We start from the raw sequence: 27,681 nt of genomic DNA on the forward strand, positions 1-27,681 counted from the left end.
CTCAAGGAACCCAAACAACGAGACCCATGACCGACACACTGAAAGCCACGGGGCAATCAAATTCATCATTGAACAGGCCATTATCGTACCGAACTTGCATTCCAGGAACCGGAACAGATGTGGGGAGTAGCTGGTTGCTGTGTATTGGACAGAAATGAGATGTGGGCTTGCAAGAAGAACAAGGCACAGAGCTCAGAGCTTCTTCAGATGATTCTGAGGAGAGAAAGGTGGGATGCAATATGGCCAGGAAACCAGCAGTTGTATGCACTGCTGCTTGGGAAGCGCTCATTATTGTAAAGTATTGTAAGGGGTGTCACAGTGGTTATCACTGCTGCCTCATAGGCCAGGGACCCAGGTTTGCTTCTCAGCTTGGTTCACTGTCTGTGCGAAGTCTGCACATTCTGTCTGTGTCTATGTGGGTTTCCTCCCACAGTCTGAAAGACATGCTGGTTAGGTGCATTGACCATACTAAATTTTCCCTCAACGTATCCGAACAGGTGTCGGAGCGTAGCATAAGAACACAAGAACATAAGAAATAGGAGCAGGAGTAGGCCATCTAGCCCTTCGAGCCTGCCCCGCCATTCAATAAGATCATGGCTGATCTGTCGTGGCTCAGTTCCACTTTCCCGCCCTCTCCCCATAACCCTTAATCCCCTCTCTTATCAAGAACCCATCAACCCGCTTCTTAAAAATATTTAGCGAGGCAGCCTCCACCACTTCAACGGGCAGAGAATTCCAGAGATTCACCACCCTTTGAGTGAAGAAGTTCCTCCTCAACTCCGTTCTAAACCGCCTCCCCTTTATCTTGAGGCTGTGCCCCCTAGTCCTACTGTCTTTTTTGAGCGGGAAGAGTCTCTCCACCTCTATCCTATCCATCCCATTCATCATCTTATACGTCTCAATGAGATCTCCCCTCATTCTTCTAAACTCTAACGAGTACAAGCCTAGTTTATTCAGCCTCTCCTCATAGCTCAATCCCCTCAACTCCGGTATCAGCCTAGTAAACCTCCTCTGCACTCCCTCCAGGGCCAAAATATCCTTGCGCAGGTGCGGCGCCCAAAACTGCACACAGTACTCCAGCTGCGGCCTCACCAATGCCCTATACAGCTGCAGCAAGACCTCCCTACTTTTATATTCAATCCCCCTCACTATGAAGGCCATTCGCCTTCCTGACCACCTGCTGCACCTGCAAGCTGGGTTTTTGCGACTCATGCACAAGGACCCCGAGGTCCCTCTGCACCGTCGCCTGCTGCAGTTTTTCGCCACGTAAGTAATAGTCTTCCTACCAAAGTGGACCACCTCACACTTGCCAACATTAAATTCCATTTGCCATTTCCTGGCCCATTCGCCCAGCCTATCTAGATCCTTCTGCAGACTCTCCACACCCTCCGCACAATTTGCCTTTCCCCCAATCTTGGTGTCATCAGCAAATTTCGACACCCTGCACTCGGTTCCCTCCTCTAGATCATCTATATAAATGGTAAATAGCTGTAGCGACTAGGGGATTTTCACAGTAACTTCATTGCAGTGGTAATATAAACCTACTTGTGACACTAATAAAAAGGTTCATTTAGTTCCTACTCATCTGACAGCAACACACAAAAGCCACATTCTCACCACCACTTTCTCCAACATAAAACAACCCTTCAAACAAGCAACATATCCCTAGATGCTTGGCAACAATTCTTAATTTACCATTCATTAGAAATAAAAAGACTACTTGTCAGGCTGCAATTAAAATGGGCAACATGGGAAAGTGGTGCAAATTAATAATAATTCAGTGGTTCAAAAACATAACAGAAAAATAACTATCCAATATTGTGGGGCAGATGGTGGCATGGTGGTAACATCATCGGACTAAAAGTCCAGACCCAGGTGAATACTCTAGGGAAATGTGTCAAATCCTATCATAGCAGCTGATAGAAATTAATTTCAGTTAATAAATCTGGAAATCATCGAATCGCTACAGTGCAGGAGGCCATTCGGCTCATTGAGTCTGCACCAACAACAATCCCACCCAGGCCCTAGCCCTGTAATCCCGTGTATTTACCCTTTAACCTACACAACCTGGGACACTAAGGGACAATTTAGCATAGCCAATGCAACTAACCCACACATCTTTGGACTGTGGGGGGAAACTGGAGGAAACCCAAGCAGACATGGGAAGAATAAGCAAACTACTGGTAACAGTGAATTTCCAAGCCAGGTCCCAGGACCTGTGAAGCAGCAGAGCTAACCACTGTGCTGGCCATTTAAAAGTTAGTCAGGTGACCATAACAACTATCATCAATTGTTGTAAAGACCTGGTCCACTAATTTGCTTTAGGAAAATAAATCTACTGCCTTATCGGTCAGGCATACATGTGAATGTGTGGGGTTGTCCAAGGAGTGAGAAGTGAAAGCATTTTGAACTGAGACTTCATTTTCATATCTTCTTTCACCATCACTCCTCAATAGCCCACTTCCCTAGCAGAAATGAGCTGAAGAACTTTGCTGCAAATCAATGGGGATACATGAATCCTACTTAAGGAGGTACTTACAGCATGCAAGCTATTGGTAAAGGTCTGCATGCACTTGTTTGATTGCCATGTTTGATGCTCCATGTTAGAGGTAACTCTTTCCATGTATAGAAACATCATCACAATAGCCCACAACATCATGCCAAACTCTCCAAGCATGGATTGTGCGCTTGGAACCCCTGCCATTCTGCTGCAAGAAGTATTCCCTTTACATAAAGCCCTCTGGTTCAGCATCTACATCCAGCTGAACAGAAGCAGGATATTTTTGTGCTCTCCCTGATTCCACCATCTGTTCTTGCTTGCTTAAGATGTGAGAGCCACCAGGTGAAAACCCAAATACATTCTTTCACAACCACACCAAAATGTGAGTATCTGAGTTGGTGCATGGCTTGTATAAATCCTGTGACGGTGCATCCTCAGAGTGAGAGTCTCCTTTGTCAAATTATTATTGTCCTCCTATGGGTCACTTGAGAACCTTGTGAAAGATTAAAGAAATTAATTAGAACAGTAAGAATGCTTTGACTGGAACATGATCATGTTTCACTCCTTGCTGGCGTCATGTCAACAAAACAGCCATGTAGCCGTCAGATATTTAATTTTGTTACCAAATAACTGGGAGGTTCTTATCTGCAATTGCCAATCATATTTAAACTCTGATGTCCAGTGCCACCTCCTCTGTAGTTGTCCGTTGTGAAATGGCAGGAGGGCCAACTCTGGTTCTCCAGCTCTCCCTCGTGTTTTGTACTCTCTTTATGAAGGAGGGCAAATCATGGCCTGTGTTAATGGATGGATGGAGCGCATTTGTTGAATGTAACACTGTGGGATAGAAGCAGTACTACACAAGGATGAGTGAGGTGGGTGGACATTTAGGGATGCAAGCAAGGATACAGGCAGAGGGGAATGGGTATATTTCCAAGGCAAGTTGTTGTGAAGTATGAAGTGCTGGATTCAGCTTTAAGTTTATTTATTACTGTAACAAGTAAGCTTACATTGACACTGCAATGAAGTGTCTAAGGTTACTAAATCATTTTCAACACTGAAACCAAAAGTGTAGCATCATGCTTCTGCTGCTGACCCCAGGGACAACCTCTTTGTTTAACTGACAGCTCTTTTCACCCCTCAGTAGAGTTCCCTTGCAGGCCCTTAAAGTCCCCAGAAAATGAGGCAAAGACTTTCAGCATGTGCACTTCAATTTGTTTTTTTTCCTGATGTTCTGCTCCCAACTTGCATCAAATTTCACTTTAATACTGGAGTCAAAATCAACTCATGAGAATTGTCATCACACCCCTGAAGTCAATTGGTCTGGAAAACTGGGTTAAAAAGACAAATTTAGGCATGATGTATTTAGTTCCAGGTTATCCAAATATTCCTGGATGCCCTCACATCCATCTGTCTGGAACATTAAATCCAGGACAGGATGCTGAGCACTTGGACAATTGTAATTGTTGGAGAGAATCAGCATGGAATTGTGATAGATAGGTCATGCCTGACTGATCTAGTAGAATTGCTCGAGGCCACTAGTGTGCTTGATAGAAAATCTCTATGGATGGATATCTGTTTCCCAATCTGCTGGGGTGGTTCCCATAGATTGGAAAACAGCAAATGTGATGCCATTGTTTACAAGAGGAGGTAGACAAAAGGCAGGTAACTATAGGCCGGTTAGCTTAACTTCTGGAGTAGGGAAAATGCTTGAATCTATCATCAAGGAATAAATAGCGAGATACCTGGATATAAATTGTCCCATTGGTAAGATGCAGCATGGGTTCATGAAGGGCAGGTCATGTTTGACTAATTTGGGGGAATTATTTGAGAACATTACATGCGCAGTGGACAATGGGGAGCCAGCGGATGTGATGTATTTGGATTTCCAGAAGGCATTTGACAAGGTGCCGCATCAAAGACTGCTACATAAGATAAAGATATACAGTGTTACGGGTAATGTATTAGCATGGATAGAGGATTGGTTAACTAACAGAAAGCAAAGAATGGGGGTAAATCGGCGTTTTTCTGGTTGGCGATCAGTGACTAGTAGTGTGCCTCAGGGATCAGTGTTGGGACTGCAATTGTTTACGATTTACATAGATGATTTGGAGTTGGGGAACCAAGTGTAGTGTGTCAAAATTCACAAATGACACTAAGATGGGTGAAAAAACAAAGTGCACAGAGGACGCTGGAAGTCTGCAAAGGGATATAGATAATCGAAGTGAGTCGGTGAGGGTCTGGCAGTTGGAGTACAATGTTAGTAAATGTGAGGTCATCCATTTTGGTAGGAATAATGACAAAATGGACTATTATTTAAATGGTAAAAAATTGCAGCATGCTGCTGTGCAGAGGGACCTAGGTGTCCTTGTGCAGGAATCTCAGGGAACTGGTTTACAAATGCAGCAAGTAATTAAGAAGCCAAATGGAATTTTGTCCTTTATTGCTAGAGGGATGGAGTTTAAAAACAGCAAAATTATGTTGCAGCTATACAAGGTGCTGGTGAGGCCACACCTGGAGTACTTTGTACAGTTTTGGTCTCCTTATTTGAGAAAGGATATACTGGCACTGGAGAGGGTGCAGAGGAAATTCACTCAGTTGATGCTGGAGTTGAGAGGGTTGGCTTATAAGGAGAGACACTGGGTACACTGGGGCTAGACTCATTGGAATTCAGAAGAATGAGGAGAGATCTTATAGAAACATAATATTATGAAGGGAATAGATAAGGTAGAAGCAGGGAAGTTGTTTCCACTGGCGGGTGAAACTAGAACTAGGGGGCATAGCCTCAAAATGAGGGGAAGCAGGTTTAGAACTGAGTTGGGGAGGAACTTCTTTACACAAAGGGTTGCGAATCTGTGGAATTCTTTGCCCAGTGAAGCAGTTGAGGCTACCTCATTGAATGTTTTTAAGGCAAGGATAGATAAATTTTTCAACAGTAAAGGAATTGAGGGTTATGGTGAGTGGGTGGGTAAGTGGAGCTAAGTCCACAAAAAGATCAGCCATGACCTTATTGAATGACGGAGTAGGCTCGAGGGGCCAGATGGCCTACTCCTGCTCCTAGTTCTTATGTTCTTATATCGATTCGGAATTCAAGAATACATTTGATAAAGTTCAGGGACGTGAGAGATTAGCAACAATGAGAATGCACAGAATTGGAGGTTATTTTATGTTATAGGTCAGTAATCACTCAAGTAGGGATAAAGGGGACACTTTGTGATTTGTGTGTCTGAGCTTTTGACCATACATGTATGGTTTAGATAAAGGAATAGGGCCACATATCTAAACATTCATATCACACAAGATTAAGAAGCACAGTAAACTGTGTGCCTGGAAGAGGAAGTTACAAAGGCACATAGACAGGGGGTAAATTATGACAAAATTTAATGTTGGGAAGTGTGAAGTCATCACTTTGGAACTGAGACAGACAAATTAATTTTTTCTTAACAGTTAAAGACTAGGTGATGTGCAGTAGCAAAATAATTTCAGTCATCATATATTCAAAGTGGTAAAACTTGCTGGATTATCAGACCCCATCTGAGATAGTGGCCAGTATTTTATGACCTCGCTCAGGCGAGGCTCATAAAATCCTGCCATGCCAACGGAGAATTCCATTCTGCGACCTGCACCCGCTCCTATTCCAGGGCAGGCATGCTGGTAAATTCCGGCTAGTGCATTCAATTTTGGGCACGAACCTCTGCTAAGATCCAGTGCAGATGCATCAGTCTGGCATGGACTCAAGGAACTGAACTGTCTCCTTTTGTGCCATAAATGAATCTATGACTATTATATCATGGCTTTTAAGGTTAAATTATGAAGGTAGGTAGCATAAACTTGGCTTGAAGCCACCTAGAAGCTTGAGGGATAATGTAATTGAGACCTTCAAAATGATGGTAGACATCAACAAGAATGGATGTACAGAGCTACTTACTAGAGTAGGGAAATACAGAACATGAGGGAATAGAATCATAGAATCTCTACAGTGCAGAAGGGAGCCATTCAGCACATGGAGTCTGCACCGACTTGCTGATAGAGTATCCTACACAGGGCCTCTACCTGCCCTATCCCCATAATCCCACACATTTACTATGGCTAATCCATCAAACCTACATATTTTGGGACACTAATGATTAACTTACCATGGCAATCCATCTAACCAGCACACCTTTGGACTGTGGGAGGAAACTGGAGCACACAGACAAAACCCATACAAATATGGGGAGAATGTGTACACTCCAAAGAGTAACCCAAGGCCTTGCATTGTGAGGCAGCAGTGCTAATCACTATGCCTCACATAGTCACATAATCACTTAATAATAACCCTAAAGTTAGAGGTAGGCCATACAGGAGTGAAATCAAAAAGCCATCTTCATTCCCAAACAAGTATAAAGGTTGGGAATTAAATTGAAATTTTGAAGACCAAATTTGTTACATTTAGTTAAATATCAAGGAATTTGGAACAAATTTGAACTGAGGTACTGATCAGCTGTGATCTGACTGCATAGCAAAACTACTCAAGAGGTTAAATGGCTGATTTCTGTTCCTATATTCCCATGTCACACCTGTGCCAAAGGCAAGCTGCATGCTCTCAGATGCCCAATAATGCTGCATTAAACTGGACTCCATTTGACACGTGTAAACACTAATTAGAACATTTTCTTAACATCGCTTGGAGGAAATCTTTGTCTTCTACTTGGCAGCTCCCACAGTAATACAATCAAGACTGCGAATTCAGTAGAGAACGAGAAATAAACTTTTTTCCTCTGCTTTGAGATTCCATATTCTATTTCTAAATGTCTGAAGTGCATTTTAAACATCTTTCCAGTAGTGTTCTGATAAAATTCTTTACAAAGAATAATTCCACCCCATACTTAACAGCTTTGCATTATCAGACAACACAGTAACAATAGATTGCAGGTAGCGTAAGGAAAGCAGGTGCATTTAAGAAACAGCTTTTTAAAATTAATATTAAAATAAAAATATATGTTATTGGGATAAGCTAGAGCGTTCACTTGTTGATTTTTTGACTTCTAATTAAGTTACTTGAAAAAATAAATGGTATTATCAATTATGAATTGTATTTTTATAGGAGTGAATTATTATAAAAGACAGTTGAAACTCGCAATAAAAAATTCTCAATTTGAAACTTACAGGAATATTTTAACTATCTAATGTCAAACTCGTTGAAATCTACAAAATACTTAAAGGGATAGAGAGGGTAGATGCAGATAAAATGTGGAGTCTGGAACCTTGGGATACAATTTCAAAATAAGGGGGAAGCCACTTAGGACTGAAATGAGGAGAAACTTTTTTACCCAGAGGGCTATGGAAGCTCAGTCACTGGGTACATCTAAAGTAGAGATTGACAGATTTTCTAAGCATTAATGACATAAAGGGACATGGGGATAATCTGAGAAAAAGGCATTGAAGTATATGATCAGGAGCAAGCTCAATGGACTGAATGGTTTACCCCGTTCCCACATTCCTGTGTCATAGAAAAATAATTGAGATAAGGTAGACACAAACGCTATTCCGTTCGACCAATATGTTAAAAATACAATGGGAGTACCTACACTGAGGTAGTAAAACATAATATTGGTTCAGTAAGAATGTGGAATGCATATTTCATAAATATGTTTGGCTAAAAATGCAAACCTTGAAAACAGAGGTTGTGATGTGGGATTAACCTACAACTGCTCCATTACAGGCAGTATGCAAACTTGGTGCTGCCTGACAATTTAAATGACAACACAGCACTGAATCTTTTGCTGAGTGACTATATACTTGGCAAGGAGCTCAAATTTATGTAAAGATAGCATTATTTAAAACTAACTTGCACTACTTAAAGCTAGCCTGCCCTCAAAAAGGGAAGAAGCTTTCTGACTGCAATGGGTATTGGAGGCTGTTGTAGAGGAGCACAGGAAGTGAAAAGTTACAACATGGCATACGGCAGGATCACAAATCTTCTGATTGAGGGCCTTGTACAGGAGCAGAGATGTCTTGCATCCATGGGAGGATGGGAGTGGGTGGCCCTCCAGAGAAGAATTTAAAATGAAATAAGTAGAAAGACATGGAGGCCAAATAGAATAGTGTCAGAAAATGCTGGAAAATCTCAGCAGATCTGATAACATTGGTTCTATTCCCTCCCCACAGACGCTGAGTCCAGATGTCACCCAGACTCAAAACGTTGGCTCTCTCTCCGCAGATGCTGTCAGACTTGCTGAGACTTTCCAGCATTTTCTGTTTTTGTTTCAGATTCCAGCATCTGCAGTATTTTGCTTTTATTTTAGAATAGTATCAACTTGAGGATAAAGAGGCAGTGCTACAAAAGATTTAATGACCTCACAACAGTGGTCCTTACAATTGAAGCAATAGCCTCTCACACTACTGAATTCACTACTCCCTCTTTACTCATCTACCAACAGTCTCCATCCAGCACCACTGATCCCACAGTTGTAGCTTCACTTCATGCTTGTACTTAGCATTGCTGCCAGCCTTGCACCATATCTCCGTTTGCAAACAATTTGTCAACAATTGAAACACATTGCAACACAGTGATGGACACTCCTCCATTTGAGGGTCTCATATGTCTAGCAGCAGAAGCAGTTAACAAACAGGAAAAAGGCATAAGTGCAGATTATTACACCAATGGAGGAAAATGTTGCTGTAATTAGAGGGGACATCGCTGAAGTTGTGACTATTAGAAGGATCGAGAACACAAAAGATGTGTTCCTACTTCATTACCTTTTCGCATCCCACAATATCTGATATGTAAATTAGATGGTACAAACATCCACTTCTTACTTTACTCCCTATACTCCCCAATCCTTGTGCCTTCTTTTCTTTCAGGTAACCAATAACTATGACTTAGTCAAGCACATAAAAAGAGCAAAAGTCAAGAGAAGCAAGACATTAATAATGAATAAACACCATTACTGGAATTTTACTAGCACGCCCGCCCCAGGGGTCTTGCGGAATGGCTTTCTCCGTTGGCCTCAGGCAGGCAAGGTGGTAAAATTCTGGTACATAACTTGATCTTGTACCTAATGCCATCAGGCATGAGTGGCTTATAACCAGGGCAGGGTTTTGCAGGTGCCAATTCCCCAAAGGTTGCAGACATGTTCATCTGCTGAGAACATGGATGAGGACTTTGATAGGGTTGTATGCAGAAAAATGTTAATAAGCAGGAGGTGAAATGCTTGGTGCATTGTCAGGTCTGCTGTCAAAGAGCAAGGAGGATTCAGGCTCTAAATTGGCACAGCATCTTATGCAGATCTCGGAGTTCACTCTTTCCAGTGTGAAAGTGTGGACAACTCCACGAGAAAATTTGCAGACCTGACATTAGCTGATGTCCCCATTTTCATTGCAGCACAAGCAGCAATAATTCAACATCTGAATGGTGCAGTGAAAACTGAGACCAAGGACATACAATCTCAGTTTGTTGTTCAGGCTACTGCCACCCAGTCTTTCAGAGTCTCAGTGGCAAGCAACCTGCATTACAACAGAATAGGTGGATGCTGAGGCATTCTTCCCTGATGACATCAGACTTTTGAATGGACCTATCTCATCTTAAATTGATCTTACTCTACACCCTAGCTATGACTGTAACACTACATTCTGCAGTCCTTTCCTTCTCTATGTATGGTATGCTTTGTCTGTATAGCACTCAAAAAACAATAATTTTCACTGTATACTAGTACACGTGACAATAATAAATCAAATCAAAGATCAAATTATTGCTTGAAGTGAGTGACAGTATCTCCGTGGAGCACCAATCTGTCGTCCCCTCTCAACATATCAATATTTGTGCTCTCACCACTGCCACACTGCTATTGCTCTGGGTGAAAAGAATTATCTGCTTTTCACCTCACTCATATTGTTGTCCATCAGTGGACCAACCTAAACTCCTGCTACCCAAACTAAGTTGTTGTAATCCAAAACCAAGGTCCAAAAGATTCTGGAATGGTATTTACAGTATTTACACTGAAATTAGAAGCTTTCCACTAACTATGCTAGAGCCATTGATGTAGCTCTGCATAGACGCACCAGGGCAAGAAAGAACACTACATAAGTTGATTTTCTTATGTATGAAATATTGGTTGTTTTATTAGACAAAGTTGGTTTGGAGTTTCTGTTTTGTGGTGGTTTTTATTTTAGCATTGTAGCTATGAGAATGCTATGATGGTCCATAACAGTTGGATGGTAAGGCGTGTGATTATTGTGCAATGGGGATTTGGAATTGTGTTCGCAGGGACACTGGTCGAATGACATTCATGGACAGCCCAGCCAGAGTGTGGCTATGCCAGCTGACTCCTTCCTTCCTCCGTTTGAGGTGTTTGCTGGTACAGGTTGGAGTCTTATGATGGTCAGATTGTGGAGGTTCCAACAGACTATCCTGGATCTGGGCAGCTGCTCCAGGGAACATTGGAAGGAACCTTCTGTGTGGTCAAGCAAGAAAAAAATGTACTTCAGCAACCCAAATATAGAATCATAGAATCCCTACAGTGCAGAAGGAGGCCATTTGGCCCATCGCATCTGCACCGACCACAATCCCAACCTAGGCCCTACCCCCACATCCCTACATATGTACCCACTAATCTGTCTAACCTATGCATCTCAGGATACTAAGGGGCAATTTTAGCATGGCTAATCAACCTAACCCGCACATCTTTGGACTGTGGGAGGAAACTGGAGCACCCGGAGAAAATCCACGCAGACACGAGGAGAACGTGCAAACTCCACACAGTGACCCAAGCCAGGAATTGGACTCAGGTCCCTGGAGCTGTGAAGTAGCAATGTTAATCACTGTGCTACCGTGCCGCCCCCTAGCATCTGCTCCATAAATTTCTCAAAGGAAGTATGGTTCTCATTGTATGCATAGTGGTCATGGAATGTGAGAGGGGTTATGAGCGAGGTGAAAAGCAGATAATCCTTTTCATCTAGCAGCCACCTTCTGATTTGAGAGAATCATATAATGCAGAAAAGGCACTTCAGCCAATTGAGCCTGCGCCAACAATATCGCCCACTAAAGTCACACTGATCCCACTTTCCTGTACTTGTCCTTGAATGTTATATCTCAATGGCTCATCCAAATACTTTTTAAAGGCTGTAAGGTTTCCCAGGTAGTGCAATCCAGATTCCCACCACCCTGTGAGTGACAATATTGTAACTATGTTCCATATACCATCTAAAAATTTCATCTGATAGTGCATTCTTGTAAGGTAAGAAAACTGGAGATTTTATCAATTAGCTTTATCACAACTTTTCTTTTTGGATTCGAGTTCCGACTGCAAGGAGCAAGATAAGTAGAGGTGATTCTAGTTAATGCTTCTACCTGGAGACATTACCAATAATGTCCCTCGGATCAGTCCTAGGCCTGCTATTCCTTATAGTTTTACCAATGACTTGACAGTGGTGTTGGATGTATAGTAAATAAGTTTGCAGATGATAACAAAATTTGTATGAAGTTTAAGATATTACAGGAACACAATCAAATACAAAAAAATTTGAACGTGCTCGGGAGTTGAGCCACGAAATGAATAACAGAACTGAGATCAGTGCACATTTATAGTGTCAACACAAAATACACACATCACAGAATCATTACAGCACAGAATAGGCTACTTAACCCATCATGTCAGCTCTCCATTGGAGCAATGTATCTAATGCCTCTCCCCCACCTTCTAACCATAGTCCTCCACATTTCTCCTATTAATGTATCTATCCGGGGAACAATACTGAATGAGGCTGAAAGTGAAAAAGACTAGGTGTTACTGGGCATTTAAGATTCATGACCAATGCAGAAAACTATAGCTAAAGGTAGCAAGGTATTGAGATGTATTAATAAAACCATTCAGAATAAATCAAAGGAGACAATTTTGCCACTTTACAGATTTTCTGGTCAGAATGCATCCACAGCAATGTGTCCAGTTTGGTTCCCTCACACGGTAGGTAGTAAATTGCTTTGGAAAAGGTCCAGAGGAGATCAACAGCAATGGCTTATCAGCAACAACAAACTTGCATTGTATAGCACCTTTAATGTATTAAAACATTCAAAGGCGCTTCACATAGAAGGTAGGAGCAGGCAGCCAATTGGCCCTTCAAGCCTGCTCCGCCATTCATTAATATCATGGCTGATCATCCAACTCAATGCTTTCTCTCTATAATTCCATAGATCTTCCATAATTCCCCAATTCCATAAATCTCTGCTTAATATCCCCTTCCCTTAGGGAGGTTAAGGGAAGGGGATATTAAGCAGAGATTTATGGAATTGGGGTGGAAACTAAAGGCCAAGTCAGAGACAGTGGTTATCTCCGGACTCTTGCCTGCGCCACAGGATAGTTTAGAGAGGAATAGGGAGAGGGAAAGTTTGAACTCGTGGCTGAGGGGATGGTGCAGGAGGGAGGGGTTCAGGTACTTAAGCAATTGGGGCTCATTCTGGGGAAGGTGGGACCTCTATAAGAGTGATGGGCTGCAGCTGAATAGGAGGGGAACCAATATCCTGGAGGGTAAATTTGCAAAGGCTATGCAGGGAGGTTTAAACTGATTCGGAGGGGGGGTGGGATCCTGAGTAGAGGGGGTGAAAGTGAGGGGGGCATAGATGGGGACTGCAATGCACGGCATCGCGGGGGTGGGGCGGAGCAGGGTTTGAAATGTGTATACTTTAATGCGAGGAGTATTCGCAATAAAGTAGATGAACTTGCAGCGTGGATCAGTACCTGGGACTTTGATGTTGTGGCCATTTCAGAGACGTGGATAGAGCAGGGTCAGGAATGGTTGTTGCAGGTCCCGGGGTTCAAATGCTTTAGTCGGAGTAGAGAAGGAGGTGGGGGGGGAGGGGTAGCATTATTAGTCAAGGACTGTATCACAGTGTCAGAGAGGAAGTTTGATGAGGACTTGTCTGTTGAGGTAGTATGGGCGGAGATTAGAAATAGGAGAGGAGAGGTCACCCTGTTGGGAGTCTTTTATAGACCTCCTAAAAGTTCTAGAGAGGTTGAGGAAAGGATTGCAGAGATGATCCTGGTTAGGAGTGAAAGTAATAGGGTAATTGTTATGGGGGACTTTAACTTTACTAATATTGATTGGAATTGCTATAGCTCTAGCTCGTTAGAGGGGGCAGTTTTTGTACAAAGTGTGCAGGAAGGTTTTTTGACTCAGTATGTTGATAGGCCAACTAGAGGTGAGGCTATATTGGATTTGGTGCTGGGAAATGAGCCAGACCAGGTGCTAGACTTGGAAGTTGGTGTGCATTTTGGTGATAGTGACCACAATTCGGTTACGTTCACCTTAGTGATGGAAAGGGATAGGCATGAACCTCGGGTCAGTAGTTTTAGCTGGGGGAAGGGTAATTATGAGGCTATTAGGAGAGAATTAGGAAGCATAGGTTGGACTCGGAGACTGCAGGGACTGGGAACGTCCGAAATGTGGAGTTTTTTCAAGGAGCAGCTATTGCAAGTCCTTGATAGGTATGTCCCTGTCAGGCAAGGAGGAATTGGTAGAGCTAGGGAACCGTGGTGTACTAAAAAAGTTGATTCGTTGGTTAAAAAGAAAAAGGAGGCTTATGTCCGGATGAGACTTGAGGGCTCAGGTAGTGCACTAGAAAGCTTTAGATTGGCTAGGAGGGAGTTGAAGAGTGAATTAAGAAGGGCTAAAAGAGGACATGATAAGACTTTGGCTGATAGGATTAAGGAGAATCCTAAGGCGTTCTATAGGTATGTTAAGAACAAAAGGTTGGTTAGGGCAAGATTAGGGCCAGTTACAGACAGCAGAGGGAAGTTGTGTGTGGAACCGGAAGAGATTGGAGAGGCATTGAACCAATATTTCTCTTCGGTGTTCACGCAGGGGGACATGAATGTAGCTGAGGAGAACACTGGGTTGCAGGGGTGTAAACTAGACAGTATTGCAGTTGGTAAGGGGGATGTGCTGGATATTCTTGAGGGTTTGAAAATAGATAAGTCCCCTGGGCCGGACGGGATCTACCCTAGGATTCTCTGGGAGGCAAGAGAGGCGATTGCAGAGCCTCTGGCTCTGATCTTCAGGTCGTCGTTGGTCTCAGGTATAGTACCGGAAGATTGGAGGATAGTGAATGTTGTCCCATTGTTTAAGAAGGGGAACAGAGACTTCCCCGGGAATTATAGACCGGTGAGTCTTACTTCTGTTGTGGGCAAGGTTTTAGAAAAAATTATTAGGGATAGGATTTATAGTTATTTGGAGAGTAATGAATTGATTGGAGACAGTCAGCATGGTTTTGTAGCAGGTAGGTCGTGCCTTACTAACCTTATTGAGTTTTTTGAGAAAGTGACCAAAGAGGTGGATGGGGGCAAGGCAGTTGACGTGGTATATATGGATTTTAGTAAGGCGTTTGATAAGGTTCACCATGGTAGGCTTCTGCAGAAAATGCAGATGTATGGGATTGAGGGTAATCTAGGAAATTGGATCAGGAATTGGCTAGCAGATAGGAGACAGAGGGTGGTGGTTGATGGTAAATATTCGTCATGGAGTTCAGTTACGAGTGGTGTGCCTCAGGGATCTGTTTTGGGGCCACTGCTGTTTGTAATTTTTATTAATGATCTGGATGAGGGTATAGTTGGGTGGATTAGTAAATTTGCTGATGACACCAAAGTCGGAGGTGTGGTAGATTGTGAGGAAGGGTGTCGTAGTTTGCAAGGTGACTTAGATAGGTTGCAGAGCTGGGCCGAGAGGTGGCGGATGGAGTTTAATGCGGAGAAGTGTGAGGTAATTCACTTTGGTAGGAATAACAGATGTGTCGAGTATAGGGCTAATGGGAGGACTCTGAATAGTGTGGATGAACAGAGGGATCTAGGTGTATGTGTACATAGATCCCTGAAAGTTGGGAATCAAGTAGATAAGGTTGTTAAGAAGGCATACGGTGTCTTGGCGTTTATTGGTAGGGGGATTGAATTTAGGAGTCGCAGCGTCATGTTGCAACTGTACACAACTCTGGTGCGGCCGCACTTGGAGTATTGTGTGCAGTTCTGGTCCCCACATTATAGGAAGGATGTGGAGGCTTTGGAGAGGGTGCACAGGAGGTTTACCAGGATGTTGCCTGGTATGGAGGGGAGGTCCTATGAGGAGAGATTGAGGGATTTGGGGTTGTCTTCGCTAGAAAGAAGGCGGCTAAGAGGGGATCTTATTGAAACATATAAGATGATAAGAGGTTTAGATAGGGTGGATAGTGATAGCCTTTTTCCTCGGATGGAGAAAGCTAGCACGAGGGGGCATGGCTTTAAATTAAGGGGGGGTAGTTATAGGACGGATGTCAGGGGTAGGTTCTTTACCCAGAGGGTGGTGAGGGATTGGAATGCCCTGCCTGCTGCAGTTGTAAATGCGCCTAGTTTGGGGGCGTTTAAGAGATCCGTGGATAGGTTTATGGATAAAAAGGGATCGGTTTAGGTTAGAGGGTCATTGTTTTTTTAACTGGTCGACGCAACATCGTGGGCCAAAGGTCCTGTTCTGCGCTGTAATGTTCTATGTTCTATAACCTTTGATCCCATTTGCCCCAGCTGCTTCTTGAATAAATTCACAGGAGCATTAAAAAACAAAGTCTGGCACCAGAAGCAGAATTATACAGATTTCTCTGCAGGTTTGCAGGACAGTATAGTTGGGGCTGGGGGAGCAATTGTAAAATTCCTTGTGTCATTCTCTCTCCTTCCTTCCACCTGCCCCGACCTGTCTTCAATTTTTCATAGGGTGGGTGAAGCCTCAAGTGCCCTCAATTTTGTTGTTCAGGGAAAGTGGGAAAGCTTGGCAGATCATCTTGGGAGACATGTTTCAAGTCCATCTGACTCTTTTACAGAACCATTCTATCGGCGCAAAACAATAACTTGTTTCCGTCTTTCCACAGTTGCTGCAAAAGCTGCTGAGTATATTCAACAGTTTCTGTTTTTATTTCCAACATCTACAATATTTTACTTTTATCAGAGAAATGGAAGGGATTATGGGAGAGTATTCCAGGACCTAGGGTATGGGCAGCGGAAGTCAATACCACCAATGGTGGAGCAAAAAAATTGGGGATAATCAAGAGGTCAGAATTAGATGAGCGCAAATATTTTGGAGGATTGTGGGATTTGAGGAGATCAGCGAGATAAAGAAGCAAGAACATAGTGCAGAAAAGGGCTACTATAAGAATTGCCAGATTCTGCTAGGGTTTTTGTTTAATCAACTTAAATGTAGAATTCACTTTATCAATGGGGAGCAAGCTTGTAAGTAATTGTAATCAGGTGTTTTAAATACTTTGTAGTTTTAAAGGTATGTGTAATGCCTTTATTTAGTCCATACATATAAATATATCTTCGAGACATTTTTAAAAGTTAATTAAAGAAATTTTGACGCACAGTTACAGAGTGCCCTTTGATACTAAACATATGTTAGATACATTCCTTCTGAAGCACCCAACTGTTGGGATCACAAGGCCATAAAGGAGACGTAATTGCCTTACCAGACACCTTATCAGGAACAACTGATACAAAAATGAGTTTAATGAGGCTGCCTTCACAGTTTCTAATCAAAACAGAGTCAGAAAGCCATTAATGTCTGAGCTAACGAAAGAGTTATGGTAGGGGACATAGTGGGAACTGACAAGCATTAATGGTAACATAATGACACCCCTTGAAATTGTAGGTAGTGATAAAAAGCTCAGTAATTGAATTGATAAGCAATATATACAAGTGTTTCATTATGTTGGCAATAAACAAACTTATCAGGGCTATGATCGGGGAATATCCTGAAGGCAAGTTGAGTTGACTACATTCCTTAGAGATTCAGTTAACTTCACTGACAAGGCCATAAAATATTAATGGCTTTTGTAGGCCCCCTTTATTAATTAAAGGATGCCCATGTGAGACTGTTTTAATGAAGATGCTTTGTGAGGCTGCTATCAAAATAGAGACACAATGTCTGACTAAGAGACTAGCGATGATATATTAGCGTATCCCATAAGGTACAAAGAACGAAGAAAATTACAGCACAGGAACAGGCCCTTCGGCCCTCCAAGCCTGCATTGACCATGCTGCCCAACTAAAACCCCCTACCCGATGGGGACCATATACCTTTATTCCCATCTTATTCATGTATTTGTTAAGATGCCCCTTATAAGTCACTACTGTATCCGCTTCCACTACCTCCCCTGGCAACGAGTTCTGGGCAGCCACTACTCTCTGTCTAAAAAATCTGCCCTGTACATCTCCTTTAAACCTTGCTCCTCACACCTTAAATCTATGCCCCCTAGTAACTGACTCTTCCACCCTGGGAAAAAGCTTCTGACTATCCACTTTGTCCATGCCTCTCATTATCTTGTAGACTTCTATCACGTCGCTCCTTAACCTCTGTCATTCCAGTGAGAATAAACCAAGTTTCTCCAACCTCTTCTCTTTATAGCTAATACCCTCCATACCAGGCAACATCCTGGTAAATCTTCTCTACCCTCTCCAAACCCTCCACATCCTTCCTATAATGTGGTGACCAGATTTGAACACTATATTCCAAGTGCAGCCTAACTAAGGTTCTATAAAGCTGCAACATGACTTGCCAATTTTTAAACTCAATGCCCCAGCCGATGAAGGCAAGCATGCTGTATGCGTTCTTGACTACCTTCTCCACCTGCATTGCCACTTTGTAACCTGTGTACCTATACACCCTGTTCCCTTTGCCTATCAATACTGTTAAGGGTTCTGCCATTTATTGCATATTTCCTATCTGCATTACACCTTCCAAAATGCATTACCTCACATTTGTTCAGATTAAACTCTGTCTGCCATCTCTTCGCCCAAGTTTCCAATTGATCTATATCCTGCTGTATACTCTGATGGTCCTCATTGCTATCCGCAAGACCACCAACCTTTATGTCATCTACAAACCTACTAATCAAACCAGTTACATTTTCCTCCAGATCATTTATATACATTAAACAGCAAAGGTCCCAGCACTGATTCCTGAGGAACACCACTTGTCACAGCCCTCCATTCAGAAATGCACTCTTCCACTGTTACCCCTCTGTCTTCTTTGACCAAGCCAGTTTTGTATCCACCTTGCCAGCTCACTTCTATCCCATGTGACTTTACCTTATGCACCAGTCTGCCATGAGGGACCTTGTCAAAGGCCTTAACTGAAGTCCATGTAAACAACATCCACTGCCCTATCCTCATCAATCATCTTCGTCACTTCCTCGAAAAACTCAATCAAGTTCGTGAGACACGACCTCCCCTTCACAAAACCATGTTGCCTCTCACTAATACGTCTGCTTATTTCCAAGTGGGAATAAATCCTGTCTCAAAGAATCCTCTCCAATAATTTCCCTACCACTGATATAAGGCTCACCGGCCTGTAATTACCTGGATTATTCTTGCTACCCTTCTTAAACAAAGGAGCAATATTGGCTATTCTCCAATCCTCTGGGCCCTTCCCTGTAGCCAGTGAGGATACAAAGATTTCTCTCAAGGTCCCAGCAATTTCCTCCCTTGCGTCCCTCAGTATTCTGGGGTATATCCCATCAGGCCCTAGGGATTTGTCTACCTTGATGTTTCTCAAGAACTCCAATACCACCTCCTTTTTGATCTCAACACAACTCAAACTATCTACACATCCTTTCCCAGACTCATCATCCACCAAGTCCTTTTCTTTGGTGAATACTGATGCAAAATACTCACTTAATACCTCGCCCATTTCCTCTGGCTCCAAGCATAGATTCCCTCCCTTGTCCTTGAGTGGGCCAACCCTCTCCCTGGCTATCCTCTTACTCTTTATATACGTATAAAGAGCCTTGGGATTTTCCTTAATCCTGCTGGCCAATGCTTTTTCATGACCCCTTTTAGCCCTTCTTACTCCTTGCTTAAGTTTCTTTCTACTTTATGATCTCATAGATCAGGGTGGTTCAGTATTTTTTCTATTGGATATGTAAAGTATGTCATTTATAACACTTTTGATTGAATTGTGTCCAACTGACTGTGAGCTGCAGAATTGTATAAACCAGGATGATTTTCTTTGTCCGGTGGAATGGTGTCCCTGGCCCATTGTGTCAAGACTCCTCCCCTTGCTAGCAAATAAATAAAGACAAACTGTCAGTTAAGTATCTTGTATCAATGTGTGTTTGTGTTAAGGTCAAACTTGCAAGTTGCGATTTCAACAATAGAGGAATTCAAAAACAAATGAGAAGTTTAAAATCAAGGCATTTCTTGATTGGAAACCAATCCACATCACGGGATTGGTGAAAGGACAGGGAGTGCAGAATTTTGGAGTCGTTAAACTTGTGGAGGTTACAATATGAGGGGCTGTCTAGGACAACATTGGGGTAGTCAAGTCCAGAATCTAAAATCATGGATGAGGACTTTTTGATTAAAAATCTCAGGTAATCAGATTGGCTCAAGAACCTTGGTCCAACTTATTTTAGAACAAGGGTTTGAACATTGCTGTTGATAGATTATTCTAGTTTAAGAGATTGTGACGAATAGAGGACACAACCTTAAATTGTATAAGAGTAACCACAGACTGGATGTTGGCTAGCTTTTCTCTTCCCAGAGACTAGTGAGCCTCTGAAATACATAGGCAGCTGGTGTGGAAGATATTGATGCTGCATGCCTACAAGAGGAACCAGTTCTTGATTGGGACAGAGAAGCATTATAGCTAATCCACTTTATAGATAACAATGTTTTTCTCTTTCATGGGATGTTAGCATTGCTTTCAAGGCCAGCATTTGTTGTGCATCCTTATTGTCCTGAGGAGGTTGTACTGAGCCACTTTCTTGAACCACTGCAGTCCACTTGCTGTAAGTGCTCAGTGAGTTCCAGGATTTGACCTAGTGACAGTGATGGAATGGCGATATAGTTCCAAGCCTGAGTGGCATGTAGTCTGGAGGGGCACTTCTAGTTGCTGGTGTTCCCATGTACTGGTTATCCTTGACTTACTGGATGTTCAGGTCCTAGGTTTGGAAATTGCTATCAAAAGAGCCTAAATTGCAGTAGTGCATCTTGTAGATGGCACTCACTGCTGCCACTGTTCTGGAGAGAGCAAATATTTAAAGCGGGGGATGGGGTGCTCATCAAGCAGGCTGCTTTATCCTGAATTGTGCTAAGTTTGGTGAGTATTGTTGGAATCACATTCATCCAGACAAGTGGAAGGTATTTCATCACACTCCTGACTTGTGCCTTGTAGATGGGCGGGACATGGTGAGTCAGGTGAATTACTTACCACAAAATCCCTAGCCTCTGGGCTGCATTTCTATTACATCACATCATCACTGCATTTGCAGCCACAGTATTTATGTGGCTAGTCCAGTTCAATTTCTGGTCAATGGTAACATCTAGGATGTTGATGTTGGTAGAGGTGGGGCAGGGGAGGGAGGAAATCAATGACGGTAATGACATTGAATGCCAAGGACAGAAAGATTTTCTTTTGTTGGGTTGGTCATTGCCTGACTGCTCTGTTGCACAAATGTTACTTGCCACTTATCAACCCAAGTTTGAGTGTTGTCCAAGTCGAGCTGTATATGAATGACTGCCTCAATACCTGAGGAGTCATAAATGATGCTGAACACTGCATTCAAATCAATGAACATTTCACTTCTAACCTTGTAATGGTGGAAAGATAATTGAAGAAGCAGCAGTAAATGGTTCAGCATAGACATTATCCTCAGAAACTCCTGCAGAGGTGTCCTGAGCTTTCTCCTCAATTCTCATTAACTTCACTTTTGCTGGTGCTAATTGACGCCAAACTCAAATGCTGGTCCGATGTCAAGGACAAGTTATCCTCACCTCACACCTAATGTGATTTAGGCTGGTTTTGATCAGAGTGAAATTACATGTGTATTTTTCCCTAATTGGTTGAGTGTTTCATTGCTTTTTTGCCTCTCCCAGGTTACATGGCTGCAAGAAGGGTGTCGATGGGGCTGGGGATGCGTGAAGAAAATTATTTAACCCCACTATTTAAAAAGGAAGAGTTACAGACTAGTTAGTCTGACATCAATACTAGGGAAGATGCGAGAGTCTATGATGTAATAACAGAACATTTGGAAAGGATTAATGGAATTGGACAAAGCCAGCATGGGTTTATGAAAGAAAAATCATGCTCAACAAATCTACTGGAGTTATTGTGGATGCAACTAGTAGAATAGATAAGGGAGAACCAGTGGATGTGGTTTATTTGGACTTTCAGAAGGCTTTTGATAAGGTCCCTCATAAGAAGTTGAAGAACAAAATTAAAGCATATAGGATGGGGGTAATGTATTGGCATTGATCAACTGGCATTGGTGGCATAGTAGCACAGTGGTTATCACTGCTGTTTCACAGCTTTAGGGACCTGGGTTTGAATCCCGGCTCCTGTCTGTGTGGAGTTTGCACATTCTACATTCTCCTTGTGTCTGTGGGTGCTCCGGTTTCCTCCCACAGACCAAAGATGTGTGGGCTAGATTGATTGGCCATTCTAAATTGCCCCTTAGTATCCCAGGATGCATAGGTTACAGGGATTAATGAGTAAATATGTTAGAGATATGGGAATAGGGCCTGGGTGGGATTGTGGTTGGTGCAGACCTGATGGGCTGAATGGCCTCATTCTGCACCGTAGGATTCTTTGATTCTATAATTGGTTGACAACAAAAAACAGAGTGGGAATAAATGGGTCATTTTCTAAATGGCAGGCAGTGAGTAGTTGAATAGTGCAGGAATGAATGTTTGTTCACAATTTATGTAAATGACCTGAATGAGGGAACCAAATGTAACATTTCCAAGTTTGCTGATGACACAAAACTGGGCAGATTTGAGAGTTTGAGGACAAAGAGACTTCAAGGTGATTAAAACAAGTTGAGTGAGTGGCAAACACATGACAGATGCAGTACAATCTGGCTACACTTCAATTTGAAAAACAGAAAGGAAGAGTATTATTTAAATGATATATTGGGAAGTGTGGACAAAGAAAACAGGGTGCCCTTGTACACCAGTCAATGGAAGTAGGGATGCAGATGCAGCAAGCAATTAGGAAGGCAAATGGTCTATTGGCCTTCATTGCAAGAGGATTTGTGTACAGGAGTAGGGATGTCTTACTGCAGTTATGCAGGTCTGCTGAGATTTTCCAGCATTTTCTCTTTTGGTTGCAGTTATACAGGGTCTTGGTGAGACCACACCCAGAATATTGCATGCAATTTTATCCTCTGTACCTAAGAAAGGATATACTTGCCATAGAGACAGTGCAGCGGAGGCTCATTTGGCTGATGCTGGGATTGGCAGGACCATCCTGAGGACAGATTGATTCGTCTGGGCTTGTATTCACGATAGTTTGGACGGATAAGAGATCTGATTGAAACATGCAATAGGGCTAGACAGACTAGGTGCACAGAGGATGTTTTCCCAGTTTGGAGAATCTAGAATCAGAGGGTGCAGTCAGAGTATACTGAAGCTGTAGAATCCTCGACCACAGGAGGCCAAATCACTGAATGTGTCCAGATTTATTTTAGATTTTAATGGTTCCAAGAGGTATAGGGGGAAAGTGGGGATATGGCATTGAGATAAGAGGATAAGCCATGATTATATCGATTATCAGAGCATGCTCAAAGGGTTGAATGGCCTACTCGTGTTCCTAATTTCTAAGTTTAATCATGATGTTCAGCCATCATGGACTGAGGTATGCTAGAAGGACCAACTTGTATTTTCCTCCTCTTCAATTTAGTTTATTAATATGCTGCCATGGCCTTGTACTTAGAACACTCAAACAGGAGAGCAGGAAAAAACCAAATGGCCCCTTGAGCCCGCACTGCCATTCAATACCATCACAGTTCATGGCTTCTACCTCAGTTCCACTTTCTCACATGCTGCCCACATCCATTGGTTCCAAGAACAAATCTCAGGTGGTGAAGCATCCAAAATTCTTTAGAGTAGAGAATTTCAAAAATTCAGAAGCCTTTGAATGAAGAATTTTCTCCTCACCTCAGGCCCTTCTCCTGAGACTATTCCCCTGCATTCCCCATACGCCAGTCAGGGGAAAACAAACTCTCAGTCTCTATTCTGCCAGGCTCCTTCAAAATCTTGCATCCTTCAATGAAAAGTTCTCCAACTGGGAGAGTCAAGGCCAAATTTAGTCAATGGGTGAAGTGGAGTTAGAAGATGGGGAGAATAATTAGTTTCCATTTAGCCATACATACACAATATTTTGACTTGCTGCTACTTATAGCTAAATATCAACATTTTCAGACATCTGGGAAGCAGAGATGTAAATCTGATAGGACCATTGGGAATTCCTCTACCTGTAAGTTGATGACTCACAATACCAGGTTAAAGTCCAACAGATTTATTTGTAGCAAATGTGAAGTTTGCTACAATTAAACCTGTTGGACTTTAACCTGGTGTTGTGAGACTTCTTACTGTGTTTACCCCAGTCCAACGCCAGCATCTCATTATAAGTTGATGAGCCAGGGGACACAAAATTGAGGCACTACATCTTCACCAATGGTGAGGGCTGTTATTATGGTGTGACAAACTTACATGGGTATTTTGCGTTATAAATATGGACAATTTATCAGCAGAAAAAGGTTAACACAGAAGTATGACAAAAACATGACTTAAGGGAATAAGGTTCTGTAGACAAAATGTCTATCCAGACTCAAGATGTTTAATTTATTGCAGATATTGATACACCTACAAGATGCTTTTTGTAAACTGCTCACATTAAGTAGTACATTGTGGAATTGAAGAAACAATTGGAACCACAAAATAGTTGGGAATTCTGATAAAATATTCTCAAACTAAATTTGAGATAATTTTGCTAGATTTTCAATTGATGCAGAAACATTACAGATAGCTAAAAAAAATTAAATGCATTTTTACATGAAAAGTGACCTACAGCTCAATAAAACAAATAATAGCAGGAATTAAACAAGGACATGAGTGATGAAATCAGATTGTTGATGGACAGAAAATACTGAAAGAGTAGCAATTTAAAAGCACTTTTCATCGTATCAGGTGTGGCAAACAGCAAGGACGATAACAATCAGTTGCAAAAGCACATAGGGGCCTCAAGTGTATAGCTGTTTGAAGGTGGTAGGAGACACTCAGAGTAGTTAGCGAAGCAAAATAACGATAGTGGAGGTGGAGATGATGGAAATTTCGTAAGGAAATTGGATGGACACTGAACAAAATAAAATTGAGGGCTACAGGAAGAAAGTAAGGGAATAGAACTGATTGGATTGCCGTACAGAGCTGGTATGGACTTAATAGCCTTCTCCTGTGCTGTTATATTGCTGTACATTGAAGATTTTGGCTGCAGAGTGGGATCACTATTACTTTGTTTCATGGTTATGTCTCTTTCCAATTATGGTGGTAGGATATCAGTTTTTCCCTGATTAGAAATGGCAAGAAATGGTTAGAAATGGTTCACCAGTTCTGAAAAATGACATGGATTCAATTTATATTTATTAAACTAAATTATATATTATCGATGCAATATTAAATCAAATATTCCCTAATTAAAAACATCAGAATGGATAGAATGACTCCTAGTGTTTTCAATCAATGTAGGTTTTCTTTAGATGGCCTGCCCATAACATTTTTTAAATTGGTAACTATTTCCAAATATTTATTTGCCAACATTATAAAAATATGCAAATCTATTACAACATTGGAGTACAAACAATGAGGGCACTCTAAACAGATTTAGATAACAAAGACCAGACACTGAAACTACAGAAGAAAGTGATCTGTAAAATAACAATTCTTCATCTCCCTATAATTGTTTCATCTGTGTAAGAAAACAATCTGGGGTCTTTGAAACTGGAATGTGAAAGTTCCAAATATAATTCAAGTATTGATGCATACTCCAAGCTCAAGCAACCTCCCTATGTGTAAATAATAGCCCTCATCTAAAAATATACAACTTTAGCCCTGAGTGTTGGTATCTCCCGAAATTCTGAACTCCCCGAGCCAGCCAATTTGTTTTAATATAAAAGCATTTCATTAAGGTTAAAGATTGACTTTACATAACAGCAATAATGATAAAGTCTTCTTGCTGCAACAGTACCAAACACTTAAAAACAAACAAAATAACCAGTTAAAGATGATTCATATGCTTAATTTGCTGAACTGTAACTTTAATTTTCAACTTGCTACATATTATATTTAATTGTTCACAACTTATTTTTGTTATCCTGACCTACTTTCTATTTCTGAAATCAAGGCCACTTATCTGTTTTGATTGGCTAAAAGTCCATTTCCTCAAGCAATCATAAGATACTTTAGCAAAGATTAATCTCATGGTACCATTAAAAGAGACAACTCATGCCTGTCAATATAATATTGAGCAGTTCTTGGAAGCTGGTGCACAGGGCAAGATATTAATTAGTTGCACTCTTTAGGAGGTGTTACAAAACAAAAAAATCTTCCTTTTGCTGTTGGGGAAGAGCTGTAGGAACTTCTCGATACACACTTCATTTTTTTCACTCCTGTAACCCCTCCCCTATACATCCAATGATCTAGAGAGGGACGGAATAATGAGATTTGCATTGTTATTAGTATTAAATGACAGTGCTCAGGTATTTGAAGAAACTGGGAACAGATTCAGTAACATCAAATGCGCTGCCGACTGATGAGAAGTAGCGTACATTTTTCTCATATAAAGCCAATTCAATTTGAATACAAAAGATCGAAAAGATGGGTTGTAGCATTGACTTTGTTTCTAAATAACAGCTTGCATTGGTCACATTGGAAGATTCCTCATCTTTCAAAAAAGGGCTAAGTGATAACAAACAGTATGCATCAAGCAAAAACTGAAAATACACAGATGTTAGGTATTAGGAACAAGGACTTAGAAGCAGAAACATAGGCCATTCAATAAAATCATGGTTGATTTGATTGTGTTCTCAACTTCACCTTCCTGTCTGCTTGCCATAATCCTTGTCCATCAAAAATCTATCTAACTTGGACTTGGCTTGGAATAAATTTAATGAACCAGCTACAACTGCTTTCTGGGGAAGAGAATTCCACACACTAACAGCCGTCATTTCCATCTTAACGTTCTTAAACTCTGTCCTCTAATTTTAGTCTCCCTCATGGAGGAGAGGAAACATACTCTCACGCGAACTTTTTCTGAACTGCTTATAATGAAATTATATCCTTTTTCAAATAACAAAACTTAAACTCCACAATGCTCCAGATGTGGTCTCACCAAAGTTCTACTTTTGATCTTGATTTCCCTTGCAATAATCACCAAGATTCCATTTGCCTTCCTAATCACTTGTTTTACCTGCATATTTTTGTGTTTTATATACCAGTACACCCAGATTCCTCTGAACTAAGTTCTGCAATCTCTATTTAAGTAGAATATTGCTTTTCCATTCTTCCTGCCAAAGTGGACAAGTTCATATTTTTCCAAATTATACAATTTCTTTGCCCACTTGCAGAATCCATCTATATCCTTCTGCAGACTCTTTACCTCCTCTTAACAACTTAGTTTCCCGCCTTTCTCGGTATTGTTGGCAAATTTAGCTACCATACATTTGTTCCTTCATCCAAGTCATTGATTTAGTTTGTAAATGGTTGTAAATATATTGTAAATAGTGTTGTATGATTGTATACATCTCAATTTAACTCCATTGATGCTTTCTATTTGTTGTACTGAATCAGAGCATTAATAGGAAAGTTGGTATTCAATTTTCAAGCAATTCAAGCAGGTATTGCAGTAAAATAAGTATCAAACATCTACCAAATGGCAAACATGCCTGTACAAATAGATATACAGGTTCCAAATTGCATACTTATGAAATAAATACTTTTAACGTTGTGCTTTTTACATAGAAGCTTGATACAATGAGATCAAACTTGCACATCAAAGAAGTGCACGACTTTTTTTTCATTTATTTGGGTGAATTTCCATGAGGTTTCTCCAAACTTTTTTCTCCAACTTTGGTGGAAACCCTGGAAAATAGGTACTGACAGCTACTTAAGTGTTTCCACCAATCCCACGTCGAATGACTGTAGGTGGTTGGGAGAACACCTGTGGAAAGTTGATTTATAGTATAAGTGAATCAGGCCTCAGGAAGAATAAATTTAGCTGGCTGAAACCGAAGTGTTAAAATATTAACAGAGTATCTCATAATAGTTTCTAAATTAAATGATCAAAACTTGAGAAAATTATATGGCAAAATTACTTTTAAAATTCACATAAATGCCCAGCAAAACACAAATTATCATTTTTTT

The 27,681-nt window shown here is 41.5% G+C and overlaps 1 protein-coding gene across 5 annotated transcripts in view; it reads right to left on the reverse strand.

Moving 5' to 3' along the window:
• Window positions 1–27,681, reverse strand: part of zdhhc14 (zDHHC palmitoyltransferase 14) — a 242,312-nt gene that overhangs the window by 21,489 nt on the left and 193,142 nt on the right. Inside the window, exon 9 of one of the 5 annotated variants that reach the window (XM_080200325.1) lies at window positions 1,562–2,993. The exons of 3 other annotated variants lie outside the window; for them this stretch is intronic. In XM_080200325.1, coding sequence (XP_080056451.1) covers window positions 2,982–2,993 — 12 coding nt within the window. In that variant the 3' untranslated portion in view covers window positions 1,562–2,981. Of the gene's footprint in view, window positions 1–1,561; window positions 2,994–23,848; window positions 27,479–27,681 lie in introns of those variants that run through there. One more of the 5 variants, XM_080200324.1, reaches the window with a different exon arrangement.

Source organism: Carcharhinus amblyrhynchos, chromosome 12 (assembly GCF_965287045.1).
Source record: "Carcharhinus amblyrhynchos chromosome 12, sCarAmb.v2.hapA, whole genome shotgun sequence".
NCBI classification, from domain to species: Eukaryota; Metazoa; Chordata; class Chondrichthyes; order Carcharhiniformes; family Carcharhinidae; genus Carcharhinus; species Carcharhinus amblyrhynchos.